At 38.6% G+C, this 16985-nt stretch overlaps 1 protein-coding gene and 1 pseudogene across 38 annotated transcripts; one reads left to right on the top strand and one right to left on the bottom strand.

Moving 5' to 3' along the window:
• The first annotated feature begins 2095 nt into the window (after window positions 1-2095).
• Window positions 2096-16024, top strand: LOC131306426 (uncharacterized). Of its 38 annotated transcripts, none has more exons than XR_009193874.1 (5): window positions 2119-2371; window positions 2624-2790; window positions 3857-3918; window positions 4378-4451; window positions 4707-5159. XR_009193874.1 is itself a non-coding variant. In XM_058332653.1 (4 exons), exons 1-4 carry the CDS (start codon window positions 2187-2189, stop codon window positions 10301-10303), a joined length of 360 nt encoding a protein of 119 aa, XP_058188636.1. In that variant the 5' UTR covers window positions 2096-2186; the 3' UTR covers window positions 10304-10452. The 38 variants fall into 38 exon arrangements, 3 of the variants coding, with proteins under 3 accessions (XP_058188636.1, XP_058188637.1, XP_058188635.1); XR_009193877.1 differs by having other exon boundaries at window positions 2123-2371; window positions 2624-2822; XR_009193865.1 differs by having other exon boundaries at window positions 2124-2371; window positions 2624-2856.
• LOC131306425 (nifU-like protein 2, chloroplastic) lies at window positions 5520-8492 on the bottom strand (annotated as a pseudogene).
• Window positions 16025-16985: the final 961 nt, after the last annotated feature.

Here is a 16985-nt window from a genome sequence, read left to right as displayed (position 1 = left end):
AATTCATGGGAAGGGTAGCTCTGATTGCTTGGCACATCTGGAAAGCAAGGAATGCGTTCATCTTTCGTAATTCAGAAGTGATCTCCCTTGCTACTATTGCTTCTATCAATCACACTCAGTTGGAGTGTTCAAATAACTAAGAGATTCCAAGAGTCCACATGGACAACCCTTCAATCTAGGAAGAGATATTCACCTGGAGGGCTCCAGACAGAGGTAAATTCCAAGTTAACTGTGATGCTGCTATTCCTGCTAATGGTGGAGAGGGCAAAATAGCTGTGGTTTCACAGAATTGGAAATGGAAGGTCCGGGATGGATTTGCTAGAACTGTCTCAGCTTGCTCTAGTTTGCGCAGTGAGCTCCAAGCAATTAGAGCAGCCTGTGGGTTGGTGGTCAATCTGGGTATTAAAGGTGACGTTGTGGAAGCCGACAACAGACAAGCAATCCTTGTTAGCGTCTCAGAGTTAGTTCCTTGATGGGATGTGAGAGCAGAAGTTCTGGATATCTGCCACTATGCGGAGAAGGGAGGCATCCTATTCAAATGGATTCGTAGAGCAGCCAACAAGGCAGCTCATGAAGTTGCAGCTTTAGCTCTTAAAAATTCACTTCCTTGTAAATGTGGCTGTTCCCCCTTTGTCTCTTTTTTCAATTTTCTGTAAGGAGGAAGCTTTGTAAGTCTTTGAGACGTTTTTGTGGATAAGAAAAACCAAAGAACTCTATCACATCGAGCTCTTTTCTAAGAGAATCCATAGAAGTACATCTAAAGAAATGAAAAATGATAGTTTTGGCAGGTAACCATTGTCCCCCAGTCGACAAATGCGTTTCGTTGTCTTGTGCAGTCATTTGTATCCCTCCTTGTATTCTGGAAAGGATTTTATGAGGAATTTGTTTGTTGCCTCAGATGATCCACAAATGGAAGAACCTCCTGCCACTGAGGATCAAGCAACAGCACTTCTTCAGCAGTAACTATAGCCTTGATGACCTCCAAATCGACAACCATGGCTTTCTCCCTTGCTGCAAGAGAAAGTAATTCAACTTCACTCCCTCATCGCCACCAACCCTTTGTATACACTGTGTACATATATACCTCCCTTGGAGATGATCTGAGGTCTTCTTGCAAAACTAATACCCATCCCTAGGAAAAATTATAACTTGCCCCTGGAGCACCGAATAATCCTCTCTATCATTATGCCCTAACCATGTACCTAGTATTTTGCAATGGTTGTATGCACATTCTATCAAGCCCATATGACATCAAGAATAACATACTCGATAGCAAAATTGACAGTTTTGAAACTTGTTTTTTTTTATTCATTCTATCAAGCCCATATCATGACATCTACAGCTAAGAAAGAAACTTATCCAAACACCCGACATGCTCCATAGAAGTACATCTAAAGAACTGAAAAATGATAGTTTTGGTGATAAAGACAGGCAATAATAATAAGAATTGCCAAAGAAGAAAAAAAAAAACACAGACAAAGCTTTTGCATACCTGAAAAGTGACGCCAGAATCAGGTGATATATATATATATATAGAGAGAGAGAGAGAGAGAGAGAGAGAGAGAGAGAGAGCCATGGGGGAAGCGGGACGACGACGGCTGGTTGATCTCCCCCACCTTGGCCGGGTCGATATTTGGAGGCGACTGAAACGAAGACGACCGGGTTTTCTTGATAGAACCTTGCATCTTCAGCACTGCGGTTCATCAAAACGACGTCGGTTTATTAATTAGGACTTCGCATTTCGAACCTGAGAAGTCCATTTGCGACGCCTAATCGGAAAATTGTGAGCTTCTTCTGGGTTTATTTCTTGATCTAAGATGTTCAAGTTCTAGATCTTGTCAATAAGATATTATTTGTATAATATCATGTGAATCAAGTTCATATTGGTAGATAATCGGAGATGATAAGTGTGAATTTAATTTTCTGAAAATAGAACTGGTCGCACTTGATCAAAAGACGATTTCATAAAATCGTGCTGGATTTAAATTGTGAACTCGTAAATTGTGACTGCGACGGGTAATCTGTAAATTGTGAACTCGTGCTGGATTTAATTCTTGATCGAAACTGTTCAATTGGTAGAACTTATTAAGAAGATTAACAATGTCGAAGATCATGCAAATCGAATACAAATTATTCAATAATCAAAGATGATCGGAGTAAATTTATTTTTCTGAAATTAGTTTTGGATGCACTGGATCAAACCCATATCGTTTCTTTTTCCGTTCTCCAATTACGGGAGAAAATTCACTCCGCGGAGAGAGAGAGAGAGAGATTGTGTGGTTGTTCAGCTGGAGGAAAGGAAAGGGCCTTCGGGGATTTTGCATAGCTCAGGAAGGAATTCAATGGACTTGTCCGACTGCCATTGTAACAGGTCTCTTCTAATCCTTCATTCTTTCAGCTCTAACTCAAAACCAGTCAGTCAGCTGATGTTGATTTTGCATATGCCATAGCTTTCAATGTTAATTAAGCTTTGTCAAGTATTTGTTTACCACTGTACGGATCTGTTGGAAACAATCCTTCGGTAGGCCTACCCTTCTCATTCGCTCTCAATTACGGCTCTATGCTCGCGCTCTCGCGAATTTTTATAGTTTGGAAGGTTTTTAGGAATACTCTTTCAGTGCAGGCTGGCTAAAGGAGATGGAAGGAAGCTCGATGTTTGTGAGGCAATCTTGGAAGTCGGTCATAGAGATTCACTTTTGAGAGGCATATAGTCTTTGGAGGAGTGCGATTGAGGAAAATATGGTATGATCATGTCGGTTTCGTGGAGGACCTGGTGGAGTTTTATATGTGGTAGGCCTTTGGAAGAGTATTATGAGTATCTGGTAGAATTTCTTCCATCTTCAGGGTGTGAAGAGTGTAAGCTCCAGAAAGTCGAGTTCTTTTGTGTTGGCACTTCCATTAACAAAACAAATTTCTCTGTATCCAGTTTATCGAGTGGTATTTTATTTTACTTATCTTTTATAGAGTCTATTTAGGGATTATGTGGGAAGGGTCGCATGATTTTATTTTTGGCATGACTTACATTTCCGTCAATAAGGAAGCTCATGTGGTAGAGATATTGGGCTGCTCAGTTGAGGAGGCCCTTCCCTAATTGGGAGTTGGAATTTTTAGGGACGGGGGACTCCCTTTAAATGCTCCAACATTGCCAGATTCAAGGAGAGCGAGAACACATCTTGTCTTGGAGACTTGCAAGGAGTGGTCGGTACTCGGTACAGTAACGGCATTCTGAGTTACACTAATCTTTTCATTGGGAGGAGTCCATTCTGACCCTGGAAATATAGCTTCGACCAAGATGGTACTTTTTATCAGATTGGTGTTGCGTATGTGCTAGTAGGGGAGGACACTAACCACCAGTTACTGCATTGTTCAGTGACGAATGAGGTGGGGAATCTTGTTATTTCCTCTTTAGTGTATTTGGGCTGATGCCTTGTACAAAGTGAAGCAACATGTCACTACTGGGCTAGAGGGTTTTTGATGAGCAGATTTAGCGACTCTGTATTTTGGGTTTTCTAGGAACGAGGGGATAGGAGATTTTTTGAGAATGACAACAGCTGTTATTGTGCCCGGAAAACTGATTGCTAATTTGCCCAAGGAATTTTTTCCTTCTCACTCTTGATTCTTGTGTTGATCTTTTGAAGCAAAAGCTTATTAAAAAGCTTGAAACTGGGCTCCGCAAAGTCTCCTCCATTGCAATCCTTCTTGGCTGTATATCTCCAATTTTACATTTTGGGTTTCTGGTTCCTAACTTTGATGGATAGATGATTTTGCTGTTGATTTTGCTCCTAATTTTATTGGTTAACAATTGTTGAGCTTCTATTTTCTCGTGCATATGTCTGAGATGCCCCTTTTTGTGCAGATTATAACATGATTGCTGGAAGCAGAGAGGGAAAAATGTGTTGGTTTATATGGAATTCTAAAGTATGTTTTCAATTTTTCCTCCACCCCTGCACGCATGGTCGGACAAGATGTTATTTTTAAAGTTTTACCATGATTTGTTAGATCATGGAGAGTTATGTTCAGATTCCTCTTCCGTTTACTAGAAATGAGTAGCTTCCGTAAAAGTATGCTGAAATTGGTACGTTTGGGTGAATTCCATCCATAGTAGATATGCACTAACAAGAACGTAGATGAGCAAAAACTTTCATCCTTCTGTTGTGATTTTGAGGGTAGCATACTGATATGATTATTATTTATGAGTCTATGACTAAGAGGAGCAAAAATGCATGTACATACGCGAAAAGGTGCTTTGTAGAAAGGTTGGTGCTCTAGATTGAACTTTATGACCGGCCGTCTTTAATGTGCTTGTTTTTCTTTTTTGTCCCTATCTTATTTTGAAATTCGGTGTCGTTGCTCTAATATGGTCTGTATATATTTCAGGTGCTAACCAAAAGGTACGAGTACTAGTGTGGCCTTTCATCGTTCTTATCCTCTATTTGCATCATGCTCTGATGGTATGGTTTATCCCTATTTGAATCAAAATCCTCTATTGTTCCACTGGAAATTCTCCGAGGAAATTACAAGTTCAAATGGAAAAGATTTGTACTATGATTCTCCGTCTTTTTCTTCTTAATGTGGTTGAAATGGAAGCAGTGATTATCCTAAAGAATATACTGAAATATCTCAATACCCTCTTGAATATACTGATGGTGACACACTTTCTATTGAACATACACTGACTTCTTTTTGTCAATTTTCCCGAATTTTAGGAGTAACCAACTGTAAGTTCCATTCTCGGCAACCCAGGTTGTTTATGGCAGTGCTGGTTCAGTGATCAGACTTCAGTGTCACCAAGTATCAGGAAGTGATCTGTTCAAGATTAAGTGGGGAAGAAAAGTATTTCAGAATGCTGATAGGACAATCTCACAAGGGATGGAGGGCAGCTGAAGTATGTATCAGCGGATATATTCAGTTTTTCTACTCTGGGAAGACAAATAAGTCATCTAAAATGGCAACAAATGCCTCCTTTCTCAAATGCCTACTTTCACTTCAATAATGTCAGTCTCCAATGAGCGTGCTTGAACACTATCTATGTTCGTATCAATAATTGAATTTGCAGACTTGTATGGTCCCGCATAGAATGTTCCTTTTTAGCAGTCCAGTTCATGTTTAATTTTGGGGACAATTCATTTTGACTCGTAAAGCTGAAACTCTTTGGCAAAGTCCTTCATAGCAGATAGTATCATCATTGGACTAATAAAATTGCTTTCTAGGGCGTGGATCTCAGAATTAGAGAAGAAAAAAAAAGCGCATTGCAATATTAGAGCACAGATTTTGTTTTGAAAATATCCATCCACTCTGTAGAGTGCAATAACACATCCAAGCTTGTTTTAGCCGTTTTTGAATTAGCCCCTCCTAGTTGTATTTCTCCCGATATGAAAGAAAAAAGTAGGCAATTTGTCTTTTCAAAGTAGTGAAATGGGGCCTTCCTATATTTAGATGGTGAGAGCACACATTTTGCTTCAAAAAATCCATCCATTCCGGACACTGCAAAACCACATACAAGCTTGCACAAAAAACAATGATTTCCAAGTCCTGGTTTTTAGAAAGATAAAAACGACATTGTCCGTGTAAATATTGACATTCCGCTTATAAAATCTTATACAATCAATAGAATTTCTATGAATAAACTATGGCACTATTACAGTAACAATGAAACTATACAAAGTGCAATATTTGTCAACTGAAGTTCACTCCCATTCTGGGTCTTCAGCATTTATGACAACATGTCTAATGTCTTCCCTAACACCTTTCTTTAATCATGAAAGGCCTCAAACTAAACATGAAAGTCCTAGTATTATAGAATGTGAACTGCTACAATGGATGGTATTTTCTCCCGTAGTTTCCATGTGACAGACACCCCAGTAGTAGTTACAGCTGCAGCTGGCCCAGTGAATTGAATTCTCCCGATTGGCTCTTCGATTGCTACTAGTTCAAGAGATTCACTTGGTTCTCCGACTATGTATGCCGGTATTTCTTGAAGGACCTAAATGAATGAAAAGAAGTGAACTTCGGTGACTCGGGTATAGATATAATCAAATACATTGAAAACTATAAAAGCTTCTTTTAAGTACTAAATCAAGTATAGACTCAGAATATGGCATTGTTGCCAAGGAATGAAATTTCATGAACTATGAACGACGTATATCAGTTTTCAGGACACAATTTTTATCCTATGAACGGTGAAGCTCCTATCAGTGAGACACTGAAAAAAGAAATGTTCAAAATCTAGTGAGGACATTCTAATATCAGCAACTGTCCTGTCCATTCATTGCTTCTCTCTAGCAACAATAACACAACAGAATCCACAAGATTTCAGTCAATACCACAACAGCCCACACAGCAGCCCTATCGACTCAAAACTAGGGTTCTAAATAAAGTAGCATATCAGCCAACAAACTAGCATATAGGGATTTTGGATTTGTGATATTGATATTTCAGTACATCAGCTGATACTGTCTTATATCAACCAAAAAAAGGTCATCTAAGCAATACAGATACGTATCCTGACACCCCTATAAATCTGGAAAGAAAATATGGTTTCTAAAATGGTAATGCAGCACCACAGTGTAGAACAGGACTGGTTCAAAAGCATGTTAAAACCACACTTAAGTGCTTTAAAAACTATAATAGTTGTAACAAAAGGAGATGCATTATTACCTTCTCTATGTTTTCTTCACTCAACTCAAGGCCGGTCTCCTCCCCTGCTTTAGGTTCCACCGCAACTACTTGAGGAAAAATCTCCATTAAACAATTCTCAATTCTCATCTCATACTCGTTACCTAACTTGGACAGGAGCCTCATGCTCCTTGCAGATTCAAACTCACGACATTGCCATCGATCTCGCCATCAGCAATTGAGATATGGCCGAATTTCATCCAACACAACCTCCACCTTTTCTGCTGTCAAGGGCAACTCCACAACAGAATCTGAGGTGGTGACTGCCTTCACAACAGCAAAATAGCAAACAGAGTGAACTAGGAAATTTCAATAAAAATACCAATTGTAGTAGCAAAAAGCTTAAGTAAACAAAACACATTGTAAAATTTTCCAAAAAAAATCAGATGCTTCTACTGCCTAAATGACAAACAACAATGATTTACTCACATGTCTATGCGTTAGCACGTAGAAGGGACTGCAACCCAAGTAAAAAATAGGAGCACAGGACAAGGCCTGTGAGAGCCTTACAAAGACCCGACTGAAATAGGGCAGCAAAAACAAAGGCTTAATCATCGAATTCACTGAAAGAATCATATCTCAAACACAACTTGAGGAAACTCAGTTACACCAGACTTCTTATGCTTTCCTGGCCAAACCAGCCCCTCTTCCAAGTTACCATGATTCCAATATGGGCGTCCTACCATGAAGGTCATGAGTTCATAAGTAATCATAACAATATATATCTAGCCAACTACATTTAAACTATTTACATACTAACTAATAGCATTCCTCATTTGAGCCAAAAATGTAAGCAGTTTGTTTGGTTTTGAGAATTTTTTTTTGATGTAATAAGTGGTAATGAGTGAAGAGAGATAGATGGATAAACTTATTGAGAACCGTGCAGAGAGTATATTTTTTTCTCAAAACTTGAAAAAGAACAAAGTGAATCATAGAGTTTCGGCAGAGCTTTATCTTACTGATGGCAATAGAAAAGAAGCTGAGAACTAAAGATAAGCATAGTAAATGAAGAGTTTTTCCATCTTCATTAGCTGTTTGCTCCTTCTGCCATCAAAAAACAAAATATACACTTCACATCTTCTTTCTATGCTCCTACTCTATGTACATTTGGCGGCAGGTATATCATCTAAGTGTATTTCTAAACCGCCACACAATTCAAATGCTGAAATCTCATAGCTCATTGGAAAATCTAGTGGTAAATCATTTGGCAACATAGTTAGAAAGCTTGCTCGGGCATACATCATATACTAGCCACGGCAAGAAAGGAACTTTACAGATTTTCAAGGTATTCATCAACCTTTTTTATTGTTTTACATAAGATTTGATGTCCGTGTTTGAAGCTCCCAATTTTTATCTGTAAAGCAAACTCCTCTTAACACCATGGTTGTAGCTGTTGGAAAAATCCCCAAGGATTTTGCTTGTTTGGAAGGTTTGCCGTCTTGGATTCTTCTAAGATTGTTTTCCTTAATGAATTTCTCACATCCAATTAAAAGAACAATAGAGTTTCGGATCCTATTTGAAGCTCATAATAGTCGATTATACCTACCCTCCCCATTCCATGAATTTATAGGCAAGTCATATAAAGATGTTCTTACGATTCCTTCAGCTGAAATAAATTAAGAAACAAAGACTACTACACAAACAATAATAACTATCGAAACCAAACCATAATAACAAATTAATCGCACATCACAATAAAACCTTGGGGGAAGAGAGAGAGAGAGAGAACCTTGGGGGAAGCGGGACGACGACTGCGGGGTTGATCTCCCCCACCTTGGGCGGGTCGATATTTGGAGGCGACTGAATCGATGTGGACCGGGTTTTCTTGATAGAACCTCGCATCTTCAACACTGTGAGGTTCATCGAAACGGCGTCGGTTGATTTAATTAGGACTTCGCATCTGGAACATGAGAAGTCCATTTGCGCGTCTAATCGGGAAATTTTTAGCACGTTCTGAGTTTATTTCTTGATCTAAGACGTTCAAGTTGTAGATCTTATTAATAGGATATAAATCGTTGAATATAATGCGAATCAAGTTCATATTAATAGATTATCGGAGATGATAAGTGTGAATTTAATTTTCTGAAAATAGAACTGGTCTTACTTGATCAAATGACGAGTTCATAAAACCTCGCATCTTCAACGTTTGAGGTTATTCAAACGACGTCACACGCTCTTTGGAGCTCCTACTATGGGGACTCCGACGGGTAATCTGTAAATTGTGAACTCGTGCTGGATGTATTTCTTGATCAAAACTGTTCAACTAGTAGAACTTGTCGAGAGGATTAAATATGTTGAAGTTCATGTTAATCGAATACAAATCGGTTAATAATCGAAGATGAAAGGAGCGAATTTATTTTTCTGAAAATAGATTTGGATGCACTGGATCACACCCATATCGTTTTCTTTTTCATTACGGAGTAAATTCACACCGCGGGAGAGAGAGAGAGAGAGAGAGAGAGAGAGAGAGAGAGAGATTGTGTGGTTGTTCAGCTGGAGGAAAGGGCCGTCGGGATTTTGCACAGCTGAGGAAGGAATTCAATGGATTGGTCTCACTGCCACTGTAACAGGTCTCTCCTAACCCTTCATTCTTTCAGCTCTAACTCAAAACCAGTCAGCTGATGTTGATTTTGTATAGCTCAAAATGTTGATTTTGGACACAATCCTTCGGAAGGACCCTTCGCACTCGCTATAAATTATGGCTCTGCTCACGCTCTGGCGAATTTTTATAGTTTGGAAAGCTCAGAGCAGGCTGGCTAAAGGAGATGGAAGGAAGCTAGATGTTGAGGCAATTTTGGAAAGTCGGTCATGGAGATTCACTTCTGAGAGGCATAGTCTTTGGAGGAGTGTGATTGAGGAAAATATGGTATCATGTCGGTTTAGTGGAGGACCCATCAGAGTTTTATATGTGGTAGGCCTTTGTAATAAGAGTATTATGAGTATCTGGTAGGATTTCTTCCATCTTCAGGGTGTGAAAAGTGTAAGCTCCAAAAAGTCTAGTTCTTTTGTGCTGGCAATTCCATTAACAAAACAAATTTCTCTGTATCCTGTTTATCGAGTTGTACTTTATTTTACTTATCTTTTTAGAGAGTCTGTTTAGGGATTATGTGGAAAGGGCCGCATGATTTTATTTTTGGCAAGACTTACATTTCAGTCAATAAGGAAGCTTATGTGGCAGAGATCTTGGGCTGCTCAGGTGAGGAGGCCCTTCCATAATTGGGAGTTGGAATTTGTAGCGATGGGGGACTTCCTTGAAATGCTCCAACATTGCCAGATTCAAGGAGAGTGAGAGCACATCTTGTCTTGGAGACTTGCGAGGTGTGGTCTGTACTCAGTGCAGTCGTTGCATTCTGAGTTACACTAAGCTTTTCATTGTGAGGAGTCCATTCTGGATATATAGCTTTGACCAAGATGGTACTTTTTAGCAGATTAGTGTTGCGTATATGCTAGTAGGGTAGGACACTAACCACCTTTTACTGCATTGTTCAGTGATGAATGAGGTGGGCAATCATGGATAGATGATATTGCTGTTGATTTGGCTCCTAATTTTATTGGGTAATGATTGTTGAGCTTCTATTTTCTCGTGCATATGTCTGAGATGCCCCTTTTTGTGCAGATTATAACATGATTGCTGGAAGCAAAGAGGGAAAAATGAGTTGGTTTATATGGAATTCTAAAGTATGTTTTCAATTTTTCCTCCACCCCTGCACTCGTGGTCGGACAAGATGTTATTTTTAAAGTTTTACCATGATTTGTTAGATCATGGAGAGTTATGTTCAGATACCTCTTCCGTTTTCTAAAAATGAGTAGCTTCCTTAAAAGTATGCTGAAATTGGTATTTTTGGGTGAATTCCATCCATAGTAGATATGCACTAACAAGAACGTAGATGAGCAAAAACTTTCATCCTTCTGTTGTGATTATGAGGGTAGCAAACTTATATGATTATGATTTATGAGTCTACGACTAAGAGGAACAAAAATGCATGTACATACGCGAAAAGGTGCTTTGTAGAAAGGTTGGTGCTCTAGATTGAACTTTATGACCGGCCGTCTTTAACGTGCTTGTTTTTCTTTTCTGTCCCTATCTTATTTTGAAATTTGGCATAGTTGCTCTGATATGGTCTGTATATATTTCAGGTGCCAACCAAAAGATACGACGAATACTAGTGTGACCTTTCATCGTTCTTATCCTCTATATGCATCATGCTCTGATGGTATGATTTATCCCTATTTGAATCAGAATCCTGTATTGTTCCACTGGAAATTCTCCGAGGAAATACAAGTTCAAATGGAAAAGATTTGTACTTTGATTCTACATCTTTTTCTTCTTGATGTGGTTGAAATGGAAGCAGTGATAATCCTCTTGAATATACTGAAATATCTCAATACTAATGGTGACACACTTTCTATTGAACATCCGCTGACTTCTTTTTGTCAATTTGTAGTTTGTTTCTTTTGTAAATTGTGAGCCCATTCTGGGTTTGTTTCTTGATCTGAGCTGTTCTAGTTGTGGATCTTGTCAATAAGATATAACTTGTTGAATATCATATGAATCGAATACCGATTGGAAAATAATCAGAGACAATAAGTGTCAATTTATATTTCCAAAAATAGAAGTCGGCACACTGGATAAAACGACGAGTTTATAAAATCTCGTATCTTCAACATTCAAGGATGTTCAAACAACGTCACACACTCTTTGAAGCTCCCACTGTAAATTGTGAACTCGTACTGGATTTATTTCTTGATCGAAACTGTTCAACTGGTAGAACTTCTCGAGAAGATTAACCATGTTAAAGATCATGTTAATCGAATACAAATTAGTTAATAGTAGGAGATGATCAGAGAGAATTTATTTTTCTGAAAATAGATGTGGCTGCACTGGATCACACCCATATCGTTTCTTTTTCAGTATTACGGAGGAAATTCACTCCGAGAGAGAGAGAGAGAGATTGTGTGGTTGTTCAGCTGGAAGGAAGTCAGTGGACTGGTCTCACTGCCATTGTAACAGGTTCTTTCTTTCAGCTCTTAACTCAAAACCACTCAGTCAGCTGATGTTGATTTTGTTGTATAGCTTTCATTGTTCTTTTGATCATGAAATTTATGCTCCATTGCTTGTTTAAATTGAGTTAAAATTAATTAAGCTTCGTCAAGTATTTGTCCACCACTGTACGAGCTGTTGCAAGCTTAGTGACATAATCCTTCGGTAGGACCCTTCGCACTCGCTCTCGATCGTCACTCTATGCTCGTGCTCTCGCGAATTTTTATAGTTTGGAAAGTTTTTAAGAATACTCTCTCACGCTCGTGCTTCTGCTCATGCGCATTAGATACCCAAATATGGGATTTTTTAGAACAAAAATTTGATGCAGGAGCTGGCACAGGTGCCTCAATTGACACCTGAGTGTTGCCACTTGTTTCACCTATGTAATTGTATTTCAACTATGTGGAGGGGTGTTTGATCGGACCTACCCCACTTCCCGTGGTTTAGATCCTCGCCTGAGCTCCGCCTTGTAACCTGAAACTACAAGGCCAGAAACCACCGTTAGTGCCTGACGCCATCTTTGGGTATTCTTTTTATTGGAAGGGCCCGCTGTAACTTTGTTTGTTGATGATATCTATCAAACATGGATCTTAGTATGCTGATTTGTAAGATCAATGGTTTATTCTGTCGGTTCTAATTCTTACTCATTCTTGCTTCGTTGAATAATTTTGTTGGTGATTTTAAATATTATTGGAAGTCCTGTCGTAATCTTAGGTTGTTGGAGTACTGTTTTCACCGACTGGTTTTTTCTGCGCAGGATGGTGCTAGCCTCGAGGCTGCACTTGATTGGCTATACTTGAATTTGCCTGGGAACGAGCTTCCGCTGAAATTTTCTACTGGGACTTCTCTCTATACAAATGAAGGTATTGTTAAGCAATAGGAGTAACATATATAGTGTTCCTTGGAAATGCAGCGTGCTGAATGACAATAGGTTCATACATGTCAGGGCGGGACATGGAGAATTGTGCTTAACAAAAGTTCCTTAATATCAATCATGCTAGGAGGTGCTGTTGGGATCATATCAACTTCAAGAAAGGATTGGGGTCCTTCAGTGGATTCATCTGCCAAGATTGAGGAGGAAACACCTGAACTTAATGTTAGAATCAAGGGGCGTTCAGATGATAATACTCTGGATTCCTGCCAGCCTTCTCAAGCAGATTGGATATGGAGATATCTGAAAAGTAGAGGTGCGCTCAAGCTGGCCGGGACATCTCGTTATCAAAAAGAATTGTCTATGAAGTGTATTTAGTTTAGAAACTTGGCATTATTCAACAGTCAAAAGGGAAGTTCTTAGCTCTGTTCTAAAAATCGGTCTAGGTGGCCAACTAGTCGGTGCTAGGCAGGGGTTCAAGGCGTACATAAAAATCGGACTAGGTGCCGAATTGTCCGTCGCCTAGGGAGCTGTTTGGCTGACTAATCGACCTCTAGGCGCTCCTCTTCCACTCGACTAGCACCTTAGCGACTTTTAAAACCCTGGTTCTTAGCATCACTGTTTAGTGTTTACCATCTGCATTGTGTTTTTGGGTGAATAAGCAATGTGAACTGAGCCAAAGATATGTTATATGGTCTTCGTTTAGCTAAATGCTACTATGTTTCGCAATATCTGTTTTGTATAGTATTGCAGTGTGTGCTAAAATTTTTGGTTTTGATAACTTGTTAACCTGTCTTCTTTGTTTTTTTCTAATCTTCATTGGATATGTACATTCTTCTTGAACAAAGAATATGTACCTTATGTTTTGTCTGAAATATTCAGTCTCCGTTTTATTTCTGAAACAATGTAGAGAAATATGCGAGGATGAAAAGAACTTGAATTCCGTTGCACTCCAGTGGAGTTCAGCCACGTGCTTCAATTGCTATATGCTATTGTTCTTTTTCAATTTATTTTTCTACTTCCTGTGTTATATAATCAATATCATATTGGCAAAACGGCCACTGTGGGCAGTTCTTTAGGTTCAAAATGTGAAGTATAGCATGATAATGTGTATTAGAATGCGTGAAATTATACTAAAATTTGTGAAAAGTGTATCAAATTTCAAAATTTGGCACTAAACGGGCAGTTAGCATTGTTTATTATTTGCAGTGTTTTTCTGGGTGAAATAAGCAATGTGAACTGACCAAATAATATGTTACTACATTCAACTAAATGCTGTATGTTTATATGTATATGTAATATTCGTAGCTTGCCACTTTGTCTGATATTTCAGTGTTTGCCAACCTTTTTTTGTTTGATACTTTCTAACATGTTTTTCTTTGTTTTCTAATCTTCAATGGATATTTACTGTGCACTTGAACCTAATGTTGGTTTCTTCTAATACCATGTTCATGATTGCTCTACTCCATGGTCCATACTTTCTTCGGTTATTCTTTTTATTGGAATGGCCCGCTTTAACTTAGTTTGTACTATATGATATCTAATATCTATCAAGCATGGATCTTACTTTGCTGATGCTATTTCTAAGATCGATGGTTTATTCTGTCTCTTCCAATTCTTACTCATTGTTGCTTTGTTGAATAATTTTGTCAGTGATTTTAAATATTACTGAACCCAGTGGGATAGAATTCCTTGCGAATTATAGTTTTCAAAGTCCTGTCGTAATCTTAGTTTGCTGGAGTACTATTTTCACCATTGACTGGTTTGTTCTGCACAGGACGGTGCTAGTCTCAAGGCTGCACTTGATTGACTATGCTTGAATTTGCCTGGGAATGAGCTTCCGCTGAAGTTTTCTACTGGGGCTTCTCTCTATACAAATGAAGGTATTGTTAAGCAATAGGAGTAACATATTTAGTGTTTCTTAGAAGTGTAGTGTACTGCATAAGAATAGGTTCATACATATTTGTGCTTTAACATAAGTTCCTTAATATCGATCATGCTAGGAGGTTCTGTCGGGATCATATCAAATTCAAGAAAGGATTGGAGTCCTTTGGTGGATTCATCTGCCAAGATTGAGGAGGAAACGCCTAAACTTAATGTTAGAATCAATCTGAGAATATTCTGTTTTAAATGTCCAGAAAGTCAGCAGTGAATGTATTTGATGCCAAGACAATGTCAGTTGATCCTGTTGCAGTAGTTGAATTACCAAATAGAGTTCCTTACGGATTCCATGCCATTTTTGTTCCAGAGGTCAGTATTTTCTCTGTAGTGTTAACTCTTGAATACTCCTATCAAAAATAAATAAAAAAATCTTGAATAAAATTTCAAGTTCACCTGGGTGTAGAGTTCAACCTCTTCTCGTTCCCCTCAAAATTGTATATTAAATTGATATTCTTGCCTCTACGCACACACACACCTCACAACAAAACCAATGAATAAGTACCATGACTACCTGTCACTACCATCACCGCCATACTGAGGTTACGAATTGTGGCGATATTATCAAATTCTAAGAAAGCATTGAATTGTTTACAAACACAATGAAACAAGTAGCAAAGCTTTGAAGAAAGAGATCTGAGAATTTTACTAATACCATCAACACTTATATACCTTGAATACTTGCTTGTTGATGCCACTAATTGGTTCCATAATAAACTTGTACGCAAAAATCTGATTTGGTTCCTCAAATTTCCTGAAATTGGGTTGGCTTCTGCTAAGTTGATTTTGTCCCCCAACAGGCCAAAACCATCAAATTTTATGATTTTGAGATTATATGCCTGAAGTGGCTACGACAAGACTATGTGAAGTGGTTCTACAAATAGGTTAGTTGAAATGATCCTAAACATGTGATTTGATGGATAATCAACTCTTATATTATCAACTGAGGATTAAAGGAAATTTTCTCTCCGATAATGCAAATAGTTCTCTTACCATTGCGCCCCATGACATCTTAAGTGAAAACGAATGCAGCTTCTTCAAATGGCATTGAGATGGCCTCCTTTAACTATTTCTCGACTTGGCAATAGTCTACTTCCATGAGTTGAACTACCATCTTGGAAAATTATCTATCCTACGACTGTGGTCTTTTTGTATGGTTCTGCTTTATTTTTCGCTGTTTTCCTCACTGTGACGCTTAGTAAATTACTAAATTCGATTCATTATGTTTCAAGCAGGAGCAACTTCAAGAACAAGCAAAACTCTGAACCATTGAAGTGACGTAATTATCAAAATGGTTGAAGTAGAGTTCCAAGGGCATTGGGAGACTTTTATGTATGTGAAGTAAGGCCTTCTCGATGGTCGGTTTACTCTACCAGTATTGTATCTAGACAAGAGAAGTATTGTATATGATTTCTGAAAATATTACGAGACAGCATTATACTTTGCCAATGCTACTTTGATAGGTTACTTTTCTGTAATGAATTGTTGTACTTTCCCTAGTCTCTGTCTTGGCTTCCATTTTCTGGGGAAGGCTCCCATCCAGTTTTTTATGTCTAGTTTTCTGTCCAGTTTGGGCCAACTAAACTGAAAATTACAGCAGTACTTGAAGGCTGCACTTTGGGCCAACTAAAATGAAAATTATTGTCTGCGCCTGGCGACATGCCTTAACAGTCCAAGAAATTGATGTGAACCACATGAATTCAAGGGTAGACCACGGAGGATCATGTGGCTGGGTGGCTCCCAGGCTGGTAAGTTATTGCCCCTCAAGAGCATCAACTTCCTTCTTGAAATAACTTCTTGAACAGAAGATCTTATTCTCTTATCTTCCTAAAAGCAAAGATTGGCATGGTGGGTGAATCTCTTGCGGTGCCCATGGCGGGTCCAATGCTAGGAAACCACAACCCTAAGGGCTTGTTTCGTTCACATTGCTTATCTACTTCCTGCTTAAAAATACGCAGTAAGCTTTTTTGGCACCTGCTAGAGTTACTTATTGATCAACGCAAAAAATCACTATAATAAGCCAAGTAATTTTGTTCTGTGTCTCATCACAAAGATAAATAGAGAGAGAAATAAGCAAGTAACCAAACCAGCCTTAAAGCAAAAACGAGGAACATCAGTTCATGACACAAGAGTATAACAAAAGCCCCTAGATATGCACAGCAACAAGATCAAATCAACAATTCTTATGGACCAAAGCTCTCTCCCAAAAGACACAAGACAAGATAAAGTTTTAGACACAACTGCGGAAGAAAAAATGAAAGGCCTTCGAAATACTGATAGAGAACTGCTTTAACAGAGAGAGAACACGCAAGAGAGTTTAGACGATTTCTGTAGCCCTCTTTAATATGGTCACGACTATACACACGCAGTACATAAAATTATCAAACCTAAGAAGGAGATCTCAACATTCTCTACAAAGAAACAAAGGGCAAGTTTATAAAATCAAAACAAATCAACCCC

Source organism: Rhododendron vialii, chromosome 11a, assembly GCF_030253575.1.
Source record: "Rhododendron vialii isolate Sample 1 chromosome 11a, ASM3025357v1".
NCBI classification, from domain to species: domain Eukaryota; kingdom Viridiplantae; phylum Streptophyta; class Magnoliopsida; order Ericales; family Ericaceae; genus Rhododendron; species Rhododendron vialii.
Note: the sequence above shows the minus strand (reverse complement) of the source record. Positions and strands in the feature narration are given on the sequence as shown.

Excerpts from the sequence above, each read along its gene's own strand:
- LOC131306426 (XM_058332652.1), top strand. The coding sequence starts at position 2,187 with ATGCACTGGATCAAACCCATATCGTTTCTTTTTCCGTTCTCCAATTAC. Across the intron at positions 2,372-2,623 it reads TCCGACTGCCATTGTAACAG|GCTGGCTAAAGGAGATGGAA; the intron begins GTCTCTTCTAAT and ends CTTTCAGTGCAG. Across the intron at positions 2,711-9,510 it reads TCACTTTTGAGAGGCATATA|TCTTTGGAGGAGTGTGATTG; the intron begins GTCTTTGGAGGA and ends TGAGAGGCATAG.